Source organism: Copadichromis virginalis, linkage group LG11 (genome assembly GCF_057382275.1).
Source record: "Copadichromis virginalis isolate Kocher_CV1m ecotype Utaka linkage group LG11, C_Virginalis_male_GT1.1, whole genome shotgun sequence".
Taxonomy (NCBI): domain Eukaryota; kingdom Metazoa; phylum Chordata; class Actinopteri; order Cichliformes; family Cichlidae; genus Copadichromis; species Copadichromis virginalis.
The window spans coordinates 10,983,508-10,999,497 of record NC_140628.1 but is presented as its reverse complement, the minus strand read 5'-3'; the positions used below and the strand labels follow the sequence as shown (position 1 = coordinate 10,999,497).

Genomic DNA, 15,990 nt, shown 5'->3' with positions numbered 1-15,990 from the left:
AATAGGAATGACACATGAACTAATCACAAATCTAAAATGAGACAAATACAAAATGTACTCAGAGCGCTGGGTCGGAGACAATCCAGCACTCCCATTCAATCAAGCTTTATTATAACCGCAAAATTAAAAAGAGTTCTTATGTTAAATATCCTGTTGTGTGCAAAGATGTCGAGTGCCATTAGCTTGACTACCCAGGCTTTACTTGACCACTGAGAATTATTAATTATTTAATCATTCTTACAGTACCGAACAAAATCGGCTGATTCAACTGTCGAAGGAAACCATTAGAAAACGACCGTCCAAACATGGAGCCTGTGTGCTCTGCAGATCAATGTACGAGTGTGACATGATCAGGGGGAAGATGGGAACAGTGACTGTAACAAATTGTGCTCAGCGATGTAAAAAAAATAAATAAAATATAAGACTGCTCCTTTCTTTTTGCTCTGTGCTGAAGCCATCTCTCAAAATCAAAACCTTGGCACTGTCAGCTCGAGTGCAGCTGTTGTAATGAATTTAAGTTTAACTTTTATCAAATTATTCTCTGAAACGTTCTTATTCAATTCAATTCAATTCAATTTTATTTATATAGCGCCAAATCACAACAAAAGTCGCCTCAAGGCGCTTCATAGATGCTTATCCCCGTAAACGTCTGGAGATATGGTTTGCAAAGACACAAGACAGAAGGCCTCTAGATGTTAGTCCATGTGCTAATAAATGACACTCATATATTATATCAATACTCCATCTCAAATGCGTTGAAACACATTTTCTTTTCTTCAACCAAAGCTGATGCATCCAGATAAATACTACACGCCTGAAAGGGTTCTTGGCTACGGAGCCCCCCAGGGGACATGGGAGAAAAAAAAATTACGGAGGAAAAAAAAAAAATTAGGGAGAAAAAAAAAATTAAGACGGACTTTTGCGAGATCTCGCAAAAGTATTGCGAGCGCTCGCAAAAGTTTTAGCCGCATTCTTCGGAGGCCGCCAGCTCGAAACCGACCGGGAGGTCGAGGAGCGATGTGCCGGGAAAGCGGTGTTCCTCCCGGCTGTAGTAGGTCTCGACTTCCCGTTAGCTTCGAGCTAGTGGCCGCCAGCTCGAAGCCGACCGGGAGGTCGAGGCACGATGTGCCGGGAAAGCGGTGTTCCTCTCGGCTGTAGTAGGTCTCGACCTCCCGTTAGCTTCGAGCTAGTGGGCGTCAGATCTCCAAAAACGTCGGAGCACTTTTGCAAATATGTGATGTCTTGTAAACCGAGCAGGTATCTGACGTTTACACAACTACATTCACGCCTCAAAATATCTTAAAAGTGTATTTTGTGACCCAGAAAGAGTAATATTACAACTAAGTAGCTGCCGCCATTGTTGGACTTTTGCGAGATCTCGCAATACTTTTGCGAGCGCTCGCAAAACTTTTGCGAGATCTCGCAAAAGTCAGTCTTAATTTTTTTTTTTCTCCCAAATTTTTTTTTTCCTCCCTAATTTTTTTTTTCCCTCCGTAATTTTTTTTTCTCCCATGTCCCCTGGGGGGCTCCGTACTTGGCCACTTCAAATGTCAATGGATTTTCTCAGTCTCCCAGCCAGAAGCCTGCAGGCGTTATCTGTGTTCTTGTTCCAGTTCATAAGTTTAAAAACTAACCATTTCTACAACAGGCGGGCCTGCACAGAGCGGCGAGGATAGTGCTGCGTCAGGAGCTGCTTTAGCTCAGTGCGAACAAGTGTGAGGAAGTGAGACAGAACTTTTACGCCTTCCGTTTTCTTCGCTTTCAAACAAAGTAAATTCAGCAAACCTTCGTTCACTGAAATGCATGCACATCACCAGGTATTATTTTATTTATCAGCTAAAAACAGAAAAACAAACTTGAAAAAATTAGAAAAACGGTCTGTCAAGAAGCACTTCTACAACAGTGAAAGTCTCTGCAGACTCCTACAGGTAAGTGATTCATTTAATATTTAACCAGTCTAGCTGCAAAACAGCAGAGATTCAGACTCCAGCTCAGCTTACACACCCATTACTCACCCTCACAGTTGTTTTCACTTAATTAGCCTGATTAGCTCTGTTTTCAGGAGTGGTGCGTGTATATTACCTTTGCTGGGGAAATAAATCTGTTTACATAGTCACATTCTTAAGACTTATTTCCCTTTGGAGGCTAAATACCAAAGTCTTTATACCATAGCATTAAATTTTATGGTGCAAACTTGATCCAAGGTTGTAGTAGGGTGAGGTTTTTTTGGGGGGGCAGTAAAAGTAATGTCCTCTGAAGTGATGGAGACATTGTATATTAGTGGTTTGGGCCTATGACCTTCCACAATGACCTAACCTGAATCTGATTAAATAGAGATTTATTATAATACAGATACATTAAAAGAAGCACAAAAGTGACATATTCTTCCTTGAAAAATAAGCGTCTCCTGGTACACAGCTACTGAAACAATGACTGTGTCTTTGCTGATGTCCAGGGCTCCCAGTAGAACACCATTAAATTAATTCAGTATTACTTTGGATTGGTTCAGTGCAGAATAATCGAGACGCCTGTGATGATTATTCACATCTCACTGATTCCATTAGACTGCATCATGACCATGTGCATGTGTAGACTGCTAAAACACACCCCCACACACTAAAACCCACCAACCACTAGCATTAAGACCAGATCCTTCCAGTCCTGTAATTTGGATCTGACATGTTATTCCAGCCAATCCCACAGATGCTCAGCCTGACTGAGATCAGGGAAATAAGGTGGCCAAGTCGACACCCTACAGCTGTCAGGGTGTACCTCTGTAATGAAACTGGGGGTTATGTGTTTAGGTACAAGCAAAAGTAACATCCAGATAAAGTTTTCCAGCAGAATATTGCCCAGAGCCTCAAGCCATGCCTCGTCTACATGATGTCATCAGACCAGGCTAACCTTTTTTCCTTTGGACCACATTTGGCAGGTATTAAACCGGAAACACCCACAAGAGCAGCAAGTTCAGCCCTTGCCGTTACCCTGGCCCATGCACTGACCTCCTTGAGTTGCTGCTGTTCCCTGCCACACACTGTCCCATATAGTAATTTATAAGATCTGTTATTTATATTTAGTTATTTCAGTACTTAGGTTTACATTTATTTGAGTATTTATTAAATTTATTTCAGCTGTTTTACCTATTGTTCAGTAGAATGCTGCGTATACTGAGGCTTACTGTAAAGCACTGTTTCATTTGTATCATGTCACATATTTCAATGACAATTAAAGCTGAGTCTGAGGAAACGTTGCTGAGATCTTCACACTTGGACATTTATCTTTGTTTCAAAACATCACCTTCAAGAGCTGCTATAATGTGTCCACCTCCCTGAAGAAGGCCACTGTAACAAGTGAATCAGAGTTAATCACACTTCTCTCCCCCCTCCCTTCTCTCCCGCTCATTTACATAGTGTAATTATGAAATGATCAGGAGCAACACAACAACTGTGTCTACAACTGATCAAATGAAGCCACAGTAGTTCTAAACAAACCAATAATTTGCCCTGTCAGCACTGGCCTGGCAAACATGTCACCAATATTGGCTACACAGGCAAGTCATTTTGGATTTTTTTCAGTCCAGTGCATTTTATCTATCACATTAGATATGTACTGGTGAGCTAATCATTTTGGTAAAACATTTTATTTATCCCTAACTAAGTTATCTGCTAAAGTTAATCAGAAATAACACACCGAGTCCATGTCAGCCTTAGTAAGAACGGCCGAAAGTATCAAGGAAACAAGAAAAATAATTGTAAAAAATCAAATGAAAACACAGAAATATGCTTTTATAGAGTAACACGTCTCACTTCTGTGAGCGTACAGGTCCAGGGCACCTTTTATTAGATGTAGGATTCATTTCAATTCTGCACACGCACACACACACACACACACACACACACACACACACACACACACACACACACACACACACACACACACACACACAGAGCTGGGTATACTTAGTAGTACTTAGCTCCTATAAGTAAGACAGAAACACAGGAGGAAAACATTGTATTTCAGGCAGGGTGGAAAGTAATTCCCTCTCCGTGTTGTACTTTGTAATGTAGGGAATCAGACAGTAAATGTAGGGCATCAGTAAACACACTTTACTGCTATGTTTTACAACATTTTTGGGAAATGTTCTTACCATTGGTCCGGAAGGGCCGATCTCTCCTCTCTCTCCTTTCTCCCCAAGAGCTCCCTGTAAAACAAACAATGTCACTGCGGCTGGGCTGGACTCGTGGGCCTCGTGATAGCCACGGACTGGAAAAGCCAACATCAGTTATCTTAATAAGATGCCGGGCCATTTCTTTGGGCAAGATCCGAGAAATGTCTGGAAGTCTATTTGAGGCATATGTCAACATTTGTCAGTTCACAATGGCAGGTGGTAGACAGCTTAATATCAAGTGCAGTCATAATTGCACACATTTCTGAACTTGCTGAAGAAAGATGGGAACAAACTGCAAAAAGCACACGTCCAGTGACCGGTTATCATAATTCAGTGAAAGTGCTGCTTGAGAATGACAAAACTTGATATGTTACTTGATCCCAAAGTTTTATTTTTGTTATTACAGGAAGTTGTGCGAGTTTCAACGCTAAAGCAATTGTGGAAAAATCCACCTTTACGCCAGTAAAGTCTTACCGGAGGCCCCTGAATGGAGAGTCCGTTGGGTCCTTGAGGACCAGGTTGCCCTGGGGGTCCAGAAGGGCCAACTTCTCCTACGGGCCCTTGAGGTCCCTGTGAAAAACACCACGTGGAACCAAAGTAGCAACTTTAAGTTACATATAGTAACACAGATTGGTGAGAAAGATAAACCCTGTGGTTCTTTAGTCTGACCCCCTGAGGATAAAAATGTTTTTGTGACCTCCTCACTCTCCAGAATCTGGAATGGCAAAATTTAAGAGTGCAGAACACGACTGCATAGTCAGCAATAAAAAATGTCATTTAAAGGCACGACAGCCTTTTACATCAATTTAACCGTCGGTAGCATCTCCTGATGTGAGACTCTCTGTTGGAGAGATAAAGGAACTGGCCTGAACCGGGCTCAGAGGCTCATTTTCATAAACAAGGCTAAAAAGAGCGTGAGAGCTTTATAGCTTTACTAAATATAAAAACGGACACGATCGCTGCTTCTGTTCAGATCGTTCTACACATTTTTGATCAATTTAATCTCCAAAGAATGTTTAAGAGATTTTTTGTGCCAATTCAGCATGATGTCCATCAGGTTTAGATGGTTGCCATCCATCTGAAGTCAGGTCTTTGCAGCTCATTTCATTGGTGTATGTGGATTACAAACCGAGTTCACAAACAGGAGACAGAAAAGAGAAATTCCTACAAACCACGACTGATTTGCAGTATTTGTGGCTTGTTGGCCGAGCGGCAGCAGTAGCCAAAGTAATCGTTGCTCCAGCTGTATTTATTATTTTAAAGTTCAGCCTTAGAGGTTGTTGGGTCAGGGCTGCCTTATCCATGCACATGATCAAAATAAAGCATGGATCAGATATACATGAGTGGAAAGGAAATAAAAACAAACAGAGAGAAATGTTGTTGTTTTTTATCTCATATTTAACTTAATATTATTCTCATAAAAATATTGCACCAAAGTAAATCACTTTAAGGTTTATTTTGCAAAAAGAATAATTTATTTTGCGTTTTATCCACCGTTATCCTGTAATATGTAATTCACTAAAATGAATTAGTAGCACTGAATAAAGATGAGTTCAGGGAGGAGCATACTGATGACACAGATGTACGAATGGTGTAAGACTGATCGAGCAGGAATACGGTACTGTGGGAAAGTCTTCATCCACCAATCATTTCTTTATATTTTGCCAGAAAAACAGGGAAAAAGTGCAATAAGTTATTGAAACACATGCAAACATACATGTAAATACAGTATAGAAGGCAAAACTAGAGTTTGTAAAAATTCCTCTGAAAAAATAGCCCGCTCTCACTACCGAGGCCTAATATAATTTTGATTGGTCAAGTCCCACGGCGTTCCTAAGGAACGCGAAAGGTGACCGTCTGCGTATGCTACGTGCCGGGTTATGGATGAACTCCAGTAGAATGATCCTGTTGTAATACATGTTCCAGCCATGTACTCCAGCCCTAACCTTATCCCTAACCTTAACCAGCACTTAACAGCTCTCTAAGTCTCTAAGTCTAAACTTTAATAGTGTTTTCCAAAGTGATTTAAGTAAAATGAATGTACATGTGTGGATTCATTCCAAATGGTTCTCATGTTTCCTCATTTTTTCCGATCTCGTAATCTAGGGATGTGTTGGGTGCCCGGAAGTGTAACATATTGACGATTTGTCACCTAGCGTAAAATGTTATGCTTTGGGAGTGAGAATGTGTTGTGAAAAAATAGCACTTCAGTCTGGCTCCTTGGAAACAAAATCTGAAGAAATAAGGGGTGAATCGAGACCTTTGCACAGCACTGTATATTAATATCCTCTACTGTGTGTGTGTGTGTGTGTGTGCCTGCAGTACAGAAATCCACATCTCTCTTCATAGTTAACACAATGGACTACTTGCACTAGGTAGTCCATTGCACCCATGAAACACATCACATACAGTCATTACTGACTATATGTTGTTTGGGTTTTTTTTTGTGGGACACTTCATGTGTCGCACTTGACGTGCTGTCGCTGAGGTAAAAAAGTGGGACATATGGTTGCGATATACAACCTTATTTCCCTGACTGATAGTAGTGTGGTTTTCAACACAAGCTGCAGCACCAATGTCGCCTCCTTCAAAGAAGAAAAAGCGTCAGAACTTTTTTCTAAGATTAAATTTCACTCATGGGAGTTTTTGTTCAGAGAAATTTCCACCAGGATCAGGATCTGTAGCGACTGCTGCAGCTGGATGTTTAGTAAAAGTTTGGAACAGACGACCATACCAAAACCAGAGCAGATCCAAACATTACAGTCAGTCAGGATGGCTGCGAGTGGAGGTAAACTAGACAAGTGAGATATACCCTTGCAAATATCAGCTTCCTTTAAACTACGGGTATGTAACCTGAATGCTGTTGAAACTCTTTCAAAGTCCGATATTTTACACTTTCATCACTGAATGTGTCATTAAACAGAAGGCGATGGTTGCTTTGTTCTTGGACCCACTGGTGTGGACCACCACGTGCAGAATACCACACAAAAATAAACAAATGATCCGGGCATCCATTTAAATTTATTACACTGTGAGAGACAAACTCACTGGCTTTTGCAAACTGATCCACCTTCATTTCGTTCATGCAGACTTCAGTCTGACTGAACTGTGACAGGTGAAATCACAAGGCTCTACTAAAGGGGTCAGATGTCATCCAAGAAACATATTTCAAAGTTCAAGGCTCAATTTATCCCTCTGTAAAAATCACAGAAATTATGCCCATTTATGCTGGCTGCCGTACTCGCAGCCATTTCCCACCTGCTCCTTGCCACAACACACCAAAATTTCGTCTGGCAAAATCCAGTCTCAACATTATTTTTAACTCATGCAGCAATTCTGCTTTCCCACTGTGGAACATTTTTCATGCCTTAACCGTGTGAAATACAGTAAATGTTCAAGACTGTAGCAGGACAATAGTGTCCCAGAATTTAAGAGCATTTTACAAACCGTCACTCCTGGCTCGCCTCTGTCTCCTCTGGCTCCTCGTATGCCTGGACCACCCTGAAACAAACACCAGAGACACACGGTAATAACAGAAATAAGAAAAAAACATGGGCTGTAAGACTGTAAATGTATCAAGACTTCCACTAAAACATGGAAACTGGGGTTTATGTTTAAAAATATGCTAAACGTAGAACGCCACGTGTCTTTCATATGAATGGATTGTGAGGCTCATGGAGAGAAGCCAGCGCTGATCATAATGCTGTAAACTGCTCCTGTGAGCTCTACACTTTATTACGCTGCATCTGTGACTAACAGCGAGAATCTAAAGCCATAAACCTCGGGCTGACCCTTCTCGAGGTTTATCCAGGGACAGGCAACACACATCTGCTAATCATTGGCCCATTTGGGATATATCCCCTTCCTATGTTTTCTTAACTAGGTCTGCCTTGGGAAGCTGGGGGCAACTAGGTAGTTCCTGAAGTATTTAACCAGACGAGACAAGGGTGGGAGGAATATGAGAAGAGACATGCAGATGTGGTAAAAACAAGAGGTCATTTTCTTTTCGATAATTTCTATCAATTGGAAGTCAACACCAATCAGTTTGCTTTAATTGGTAGACGTAGGATATATTGTCTCTTTTAGATGTAGTCAGTGCTCTCTGCAGGGATTCCTTATGTGTGTGCTGGTCTTGGATTATGTACTTAAACGTAAAGTGACAGAATTTACAGGCTCAATTAGTTAACAAAACCATAATCAAAGTTTAATAAAGGCGAATGTAACAGCAGATCAAGTTAACCAAATCAAAAGGGTTTTTTCCAGTGTGTTTTTAGTTTTCGATGTGGAGGAATACTCATTGTTAGACTGCCAAAGGTTTGCTCCTGGGCCACAACTCTATTAACAAAAAAACCTACAGATGACAGCCAATATCCCAACATGAAGCTTTGAACTGGCACATTCATTTTGTCAGGTAGGACAGGAATGATGACAATGACCAATGACCCCTAGAATTATTTTGAAATACTTTGAATCAATGGTGAAATGGGCCTATGATGACTGTGTCTTTGTAAAATCACATCAGGGGAAAAGTAGTACTTAAAATGACTGGGCCTGTTCATCAGTTCAAAAATGTATTTCTGTTGTTTTAATGGATTCTTCTAAACAATCAGAGCACTTGCTGGAGGCACGGAAAAACCTGCAGAGAAACTGAAATGAGCTTCCAACAGTAACAGCACATGTAATTACATTTGGATTTTTCCACGAGACTTTAATGAATGTGGAAAAAACGGAGCAATTATTGTTCAACTTAGCAATTTTATGCCGAAGGGAAATTTACATTTTTTAAATAATGCTTGGATCTCAAACAGCATGGGCACTATTCATTTTGAACAAACAGACATGGCAGGTTGAGCATGTCTTGCTTTCCTTATTTTAGATTGATTGTTGACTGACGTTCAGCGTTAAGTTGAGTCTGTGCCAAATCAGATGGCACAGATTGCAGTTCAGCTCAGCCAATCAATAGTATTTGAAATGCTGAAATGTGAAGAGGTCTGCTGCTGCGTGAGGCAGGAAAAGACGTACATCTGGCAGTGAATGCAAACATAAAAATTACTCTGAGGAAGAAAGGCTCAGCGTTGTTGTGAGTGATTACGTCCGTAGTCTGCACACTGGAAAAATACAGCAGACAAAAGTGCATTTTCTGCTTATTACAAAAACTTTCTTTCTGCTATTACAGTTTCTTATTTGGCTCCTTGTTTTTGTTTTCATGACATTACTGAAATTACCCATTTAATATTTTTCTACAATTATCCCAGTGTGCAAAATATTCAACTTCTAGGTGACCACTTTTAATCGCTAGCTAATTGCAATGGTTATTTGATGGTAGTCAACCTGTTTCTAACGACTGTGGTCCAACTTGGACTTATTACAGTCACTCTCAGACAGATTAGCAAAGTCTTGCAAATAATTAGCATCTAATTTATAAACACAGACTGATACAATCAGGGGCGATCGTGGCTCAAGAGTTGGGCGTTCGTCTTGTAATCGGAAGGTTGCCGGTTCGAGCCCCGGCTTGGACAGTCTCGGTCGTTGTGTCCTTGGGCAAGACACTTCACCCGTTGCCTACTGGTGGTGGTCAGTGTCCGGCAGCCTCGCCTCTGTCAGTGCGCCCCAGGGCGGCTGTGGCTACACTGTAGCTTGCCATCACCAGTGTGTGAATGGGTGGATGATTGTGTATAGTGTAAAGCACTTTGGGGTCCTTAGGACCCAGTAAAGCACTTTACCATTTACAATCTACAGGCTCACTTGAAATCAGTCTAAGTAAGTCTGCCAGGATATGCAACATCTCTGCAAGATGTCTAATTGCAAGAGAAGATTCGACTGGACTGGTTACCCACTGCCTGTATTCTGGTTTATAGCCCCAGTACAGTTGTGGTCAGAAGTTTACATCCACTCATTGTTGAGGATGAATGTCACAGTAATTTTAGTTTTTTAAGGAACTGTTCTTTTTACAGGGTGGAATGCACAGCATACATCTTTAATGAAATGCAATGAAATCACCATCCTGCAGCAACTACGTCACTATTTGAGGAGGAATTTCGGAACTTCTATTTCAAGTGTAAGAGGCTGTGGCTGGACTCTGAATGTAAGTAGTTACAGTGTTAATAATATGTTTAGTGTAAATGTATGTGTATGTAGATGGCAACAGATTTACGATGTTCACCAATTTAGACTAAATGTAACTGCCTACTTGATCCCATTTAATCGCAAACTGATGGCTGACAAACGCCATCTTACCACCTTTTTATTGCCATCTTTGTACCAAAGTCCCGTTTGGTGCTCGCTTGCTTTAGTAAGAAGCAACCGAGTGCCAGTGATTGCAGACCTGTTCCCCATCTTTAATGCAACCATTTCAAATGCAACTAGATTGCAAATTCATTTCACACAGTTGCATTAATTTTAGTTGAACTGTAATCTTCAACTACTGTGTCCCCCCCAATGTGACTGTAGTATTAGACGCTGTATCAGGTATCCATCTACCTGATACACGTTTATTTTACAGCTTTATTTGATTGAGCTTAACACCCCCCCCCCCCCCTTTTTTGAGAGAACAAAGTGTTAGCACTGCAACAACAGAAGAGTAAATCTGTTTTCACATACACGTGAACCGACCGTTATATCGTTTTTAACAAGGGGAGTTGTGATAATTTTTCATCCTTTCTCTAAATCCCAGTGACTACAGTGTGTAGTTTTAGCACAAAAGCAGCTATGATTTCGCCATCACGCCATTCATCTATTCCCATATCCTGCAGTTAAAATGTGATTTAAGAAGCCCATTCAATGTGGGCGAGAGTAACAGACACAGACAGAGCGACAGAAACAGTTACAGAGAGGCATAAAACGACAATAAAATGAGAGAAAGAGCCCCAAGCAGGAGGAGGAGGTAAAATAAATAAAACAGAGAAAAACAATGAAAAGTGAGAAGCTAAGGTATTTTCTATGCTATATTAATCTCTGGAAAACAGAAGAAGCAAAAGAGACTGTATATAGAAAACATGAAAGAAACACAGAGAACAATATGTAATCCTAAATATTACATGAGAAATTTCAATTCTTTGGTAGTTTCCCCATAAAATGTGAATATTTTATACAACATAGAGCTTTCCTCTGTTATAGAACTGGAGGTTTAACAAATCCAGAGGGAGAGAGCTGTGACCTGTGGATATAATGAGAAAGCAGATCTGGCTCGTTGGACAAGGAAAAAAACATAGGGGGGAATTTTACTTGGCTGTGATAAATGGAGTCGCCCAATAATTACTTTCTCAAACTATACCAGTGTGGATCTACACCCCTCTCCTGCTCCGCTACCCAAAGGTGCCGACAAAGACAAAGAGAGAGAACTTAAGGAGCGATAGCGCAAATGAAAGTGGTGAAGAGAGAAAAAGAAGAATTTAGACAAAAAGTCTCGGGCTGCAAATTAGCTCATTTAGTCGCTCTCATCTCCCGACCTCATTCTGGTACAATCTGCGATTGCGTGAGAGGAATACAACTGTTTGGCATGTACACCCCAACTCTTTCTAACATTCAGCCACCCCAGAGAAAATGCCTCTAAGAAATGGAAAAGTGTCTTCAGGCATTAATTGATGAAAAGAAAAAAGACTTGTTATTGTGTATATGTCACAAAACACAGGGTAGACTCTAAAAGCACTTTTATCTACCCTTTGATATCATGTCCTTTTGTGTTGCTGGATATATTCACCCTGTTCCATCTAGAGTTTATTCACACTGTGATATATTACATATTTAGATGTCTTTTGCTCTGGTCTTTGTGATTTTGTCATAAACTATAGTTAGACTAAGCTTCTGTATCTGAACTGTGAAGCAGGAGGTAACAAATTTGATTGCAAAAGTATGATTATGCAGAAATCAATTAACCTTTCCCTGGTAAATTTAAGGTCTCAGTCCCAAAATTAACATCTTGCTGAATAGAAGTTCTATGTGGAGTAAAATCGACAATAACTTTAAGACTGGTCTTGAGAAAAGCACTGACCGTAACTAAAATTAATTCAGTCGAAGTATGTTCACATTGAAAATGTTGGATTGACTTTGACATTACGAGCAGTGTCCACTAATGACCATCCAAACACTTTTTCTTTACTTCTGTAGAATTTTCTAGTTGATGAGAGTCTTGAGAGACTAGATGAAGCGAATGAGTAACTGATCTAAAGAAAGAGTTCAATTGAGTTTCTAACAACACAAAGAAGGATAAAAAGCACAGAGAGCAGAGGAAACTTTTAAAGGATTGCCACATCGGAGTGATTTGTTCATAAAAGGCAGAGTATGAGTGTTTAAGTAACTACATTAAAGAGTAAATGTGTATAAATATCGTCTTACAGGTGGTCCAGATGGTCCTGGAGGTCCTTTACTGTCCTGAGAGCAGGTACAGGCATGAGGCATGGGAGGGCACTGCTCTTCAACTCTCTGAAAAGACAGTTCACAGAATGTGTGTGCAGTCTCTTTGGTCAATATTCAGGTCAGGCTTGAGCTGCACTAAAAACACACATAAACAGGCTTAGACTTTGCCGGAAAAAAAACAGATAACACTTGTAATACATGCTATCGTTGGCCAGTTTGTCTTAGGTGTTTGGATCCGTGTTAAATTTACAGCCCAGTAAAACTAATATTTTTCATATTCCACAAATCTCATATCATACTTTGGAGTTCTTTGGACAAACCAGCTAAAATTGCATCTTTTTCTAACAGAAAAACATATCTTTCCTCTTAAAAAAGTCAAAAACAATGTATTTTCAGTTTAAATGCAGCATAAACTCTTTTCTTTATTATTGCTACACAACTGCATAATTATTTACAAACTGTAAATGCAAACAATGTCCTTACAAAGTGCATTTAAATAAAGTTATTTTCAAAAATATACTTCAATACGACGGAGTAATCAATACTTTTTTGCATGCCTACTTTTTCATTGAGTAATCTGTACTTTTGAATGTGTATGTAATGAGTATGGAGCATATTTGAAAATGCAAACACTCAAAAAAATCAGTAAAAAAAAAAATCATGAATTTAGTAGTCTTGGGATTTTCATTTCATTCTTCTTGTGTATAGAGGAGCCCGCTTACATAAGGACATTACGTTCGCTAAACCATACCTGTCTTTAGAAATACAAAATAAGCTCAAAACGCTGGGTCCCAGCCCCAGCACACATTTTAATTGCCAGCTAACCACTAGCACTGAAGGCTACATGACCCATGTGAAGACCCGAATTCTGAACCCCTGCCGACAGACTCCGACTTACTCAAGGGCTCTGCTAAAAACAGGCCTTTGTTGCAAGGTAGTTACTAGGCAACATGGTGATATCATAATATCTACTTACCTGCCAAGTTTGGCTGCTCAACTCCTGATCATGTAGGGGGAGTTGGCAGCCAAAGAAACACATTGTGTGCATTACAGTAAGAGTTGACTTTTTTGTGTTAGCTGTGCAACTTAGCTTAAAAACATCACACTGAAAATAAACAAGTCAATGCAGTTCATCACCTTGAATTTATTTAATTTTTGAATGTATTTAATTTTTCAGACATTGCGAGTTTCCGCACTCATGACAGTAACTGCCATGCATTTTATTACCCAGTGATGTGTTGATAACACTCAGGCCTCGGAGAAATTGGTTAGTACGTTGAGACATTGCATTTTGAACCCTATTGTACAGGTGTGCAATTAATAAGGATCTTAGTGTTTGCTCAGTGGATTACATTTTATGCCTGGGGCGTTAATTGATTGGTGCTACCATAAAGGCAGACACACACTTTTTGTGACTTTTTGTATATGCATAATACGCAACTGGTCTCATTAAGAGAATTTCTTTCACATTAAACTAAATTAATTGAATGAGCATTTTGGCTTTGATTGGAACCATACTTATCACTTTATTTATATGGAGTTTTAATATTCTGTGAATAATGCACAGAAGAAGAGAGATCAGGTACATACCAAATTATCTCATAGAGTAGGTTTAAGTAGAGGGAGAAATGTTACTTACCAATGCTGGCAGCTCACAACACTTATCTCTGCTGGCCCAGGAAGTACTGCAGATAATGTCAAACATCTGGAGCTGGAACTGTAAACACATGTGCATGTATGAGTACATATGGATATACACATAACCTCTGCATTAATACTGCAGTTGCGATGTACATTAGGTAAATAAAATGCTGAATTAAAAGAAAAGTTGCATTAGAAACTGAATATTACCCAGGATTTTTTGTAATGCTGTGTTTCTGTGTTGATAAGAAGCAAGAAGACAGACAGCTTGGCTGCTTATGAGCTTTAATAACAAGCTGAAATGTGCTGGAAGACAGATATATGGAGTCTAGCTGATTGCTTTAATAAACAAACTGGATGTTCTCAATGATCCGCTAGTCTTGGCCTGGCTATAAATTATGTCCCTGGCTTATGTCTGATTCATTTCGAAATTTTAGCATCAAAACTTAAGAGGGGCTCTGCTCCCGTACACTGTTTATTTTATTAGAAAAGCAGTGTTGACATTCCCAATACCTCAAACTTCGTCAACATTGTTTCCAGTGTAATGCATATACAATCAGAGACAACCTATATTTTCGGAAACCCTCACTTAAACTTAAAAATAAATAAATAAAGCAGTTTCATCTAGGACACCGAGTTCATGCTGAATATAGTAGAAAACTGTATTTCTTTACACTGTTGCATTATTCCTATAATCATCAGATTTACTTTGTCAATTATAATGATGGGATGCACATTTGTTTTCAGATCAGCTGATAAAAGTCTTAAGGTCATTAAACAAAAATCAGTTAAATTACATTTAATTTAAAAGATACCCAACACCCTTATTTACATAATATCATCAGATGATAAATAATACCATATGCAGTTCAATTTATTGGGAAAATGTATGACAGTAAGTAAAAACTTGGCTCAGAGGTTTTTCATTCCTAAAGACAGGAGCGCTCCCCTGCTGCTGATGTGGCACAGCTTGTAATTATATATGTAGTGCTTCTATTGCAGCACCGCAGGGGGTCTTGGAATTTAAGAGCCTGTGTTCTTACAGTAAAGCTGGAACTAATGTTAAGACCAAAAGATACGGATTTGCTGTGAATCGTTTGGGGGTTTGACCCATTTTCATTTCATAATTTGAGCTCACTGACAAATGCTACATGTCTCTTTATACCCTCACCAGAGCCTTTATTAGGTCCACCTGTTCAAGTGCTCGTTAAAGCAAATATCTAATCAAATGCATGGCAGTAACTCCATGCATTTAGGGATGTAGAGATGGTTAAGATGACCTGCTGAAGTTCAAGTGGTGCATTTGAATGGGAAAAAAGGGTGATTTAAGTGACTTTGAATGTGGCATGGTTGTTGGTGCCAGACAGGCTGGTCCGAGTATTTTGCAAGCTGATGATTTAGTATGTTCCAGCATAACCATCCCTAAGGTTTACACAGAATGGTCCAAAATAGAAAAAAACATCCAGTGAGTGTGTATCTGAGTAAAAAGTACCTCGTTGATGCCAGAGGTTAGAGGAGAACAGCTGGACTACTTTAAGCTGATAGGAAGGCAACAGTAACTCGAATAACCCCTCATTACAACCAGTTTAAGGAAGAGCTTAGATTGGTAAAGCTCTGAAGGTAAAGCGAGTCAAATCTGCATGTCAGATGGGGGACAGCAGCAGAAGACCGCACCACACGTCACTCTTGTCAGCTAAGAACAGGAAACTGAGGCTGCAGTTATCACTAGTTCACTAAAATGGGAATATTGGAAAAACATTAGCTGGTCAGATGAGTCTCAATTTCTAAGGGATATTTTTTGACACACTTTGGGCCCTTAAGTACAA

At 39.8% G+C, this 15,990-nt stretch overlaps 1 protein-coding gene across 1 annotated transcript in view; it reads right to left on the bottom strand.

Annotated features, from left to right (window-relative positions):
• The window catches only part of LOC146698124 (collagen alpha-1(XIV) chain-like), a 160,274-nt gene that overhangs the window by 32,047 nt on the left and 112,237 nt on the right, over positions 1-15,990 (bottom strand). The window contains exons 34-38 of the mRNA XM_085473125.1: positions 14,163-14,240; positions 12,503-12,589; positions 7,616-7,669; positions 4,643-4,738; positions 4,148-4,201 (exon numbers count right to left, since the gene is read on the bottom strand). Of these exons, the coding sequence (XP_085329251.1) occupies positions 4,148-4,201; positions 4,643-4,738; positions 7,616-7,669; positions 12,503-12,589; positions 14,163-14,240 (369 nt within the window). The remainder of the gene's footprint in view (positions 1-4,147; positions 4,202-4,642; positions 4,739-7,615; positions 7,670-12,502; positions 12,590-14,162; positions 14,241-15,990) is intronic.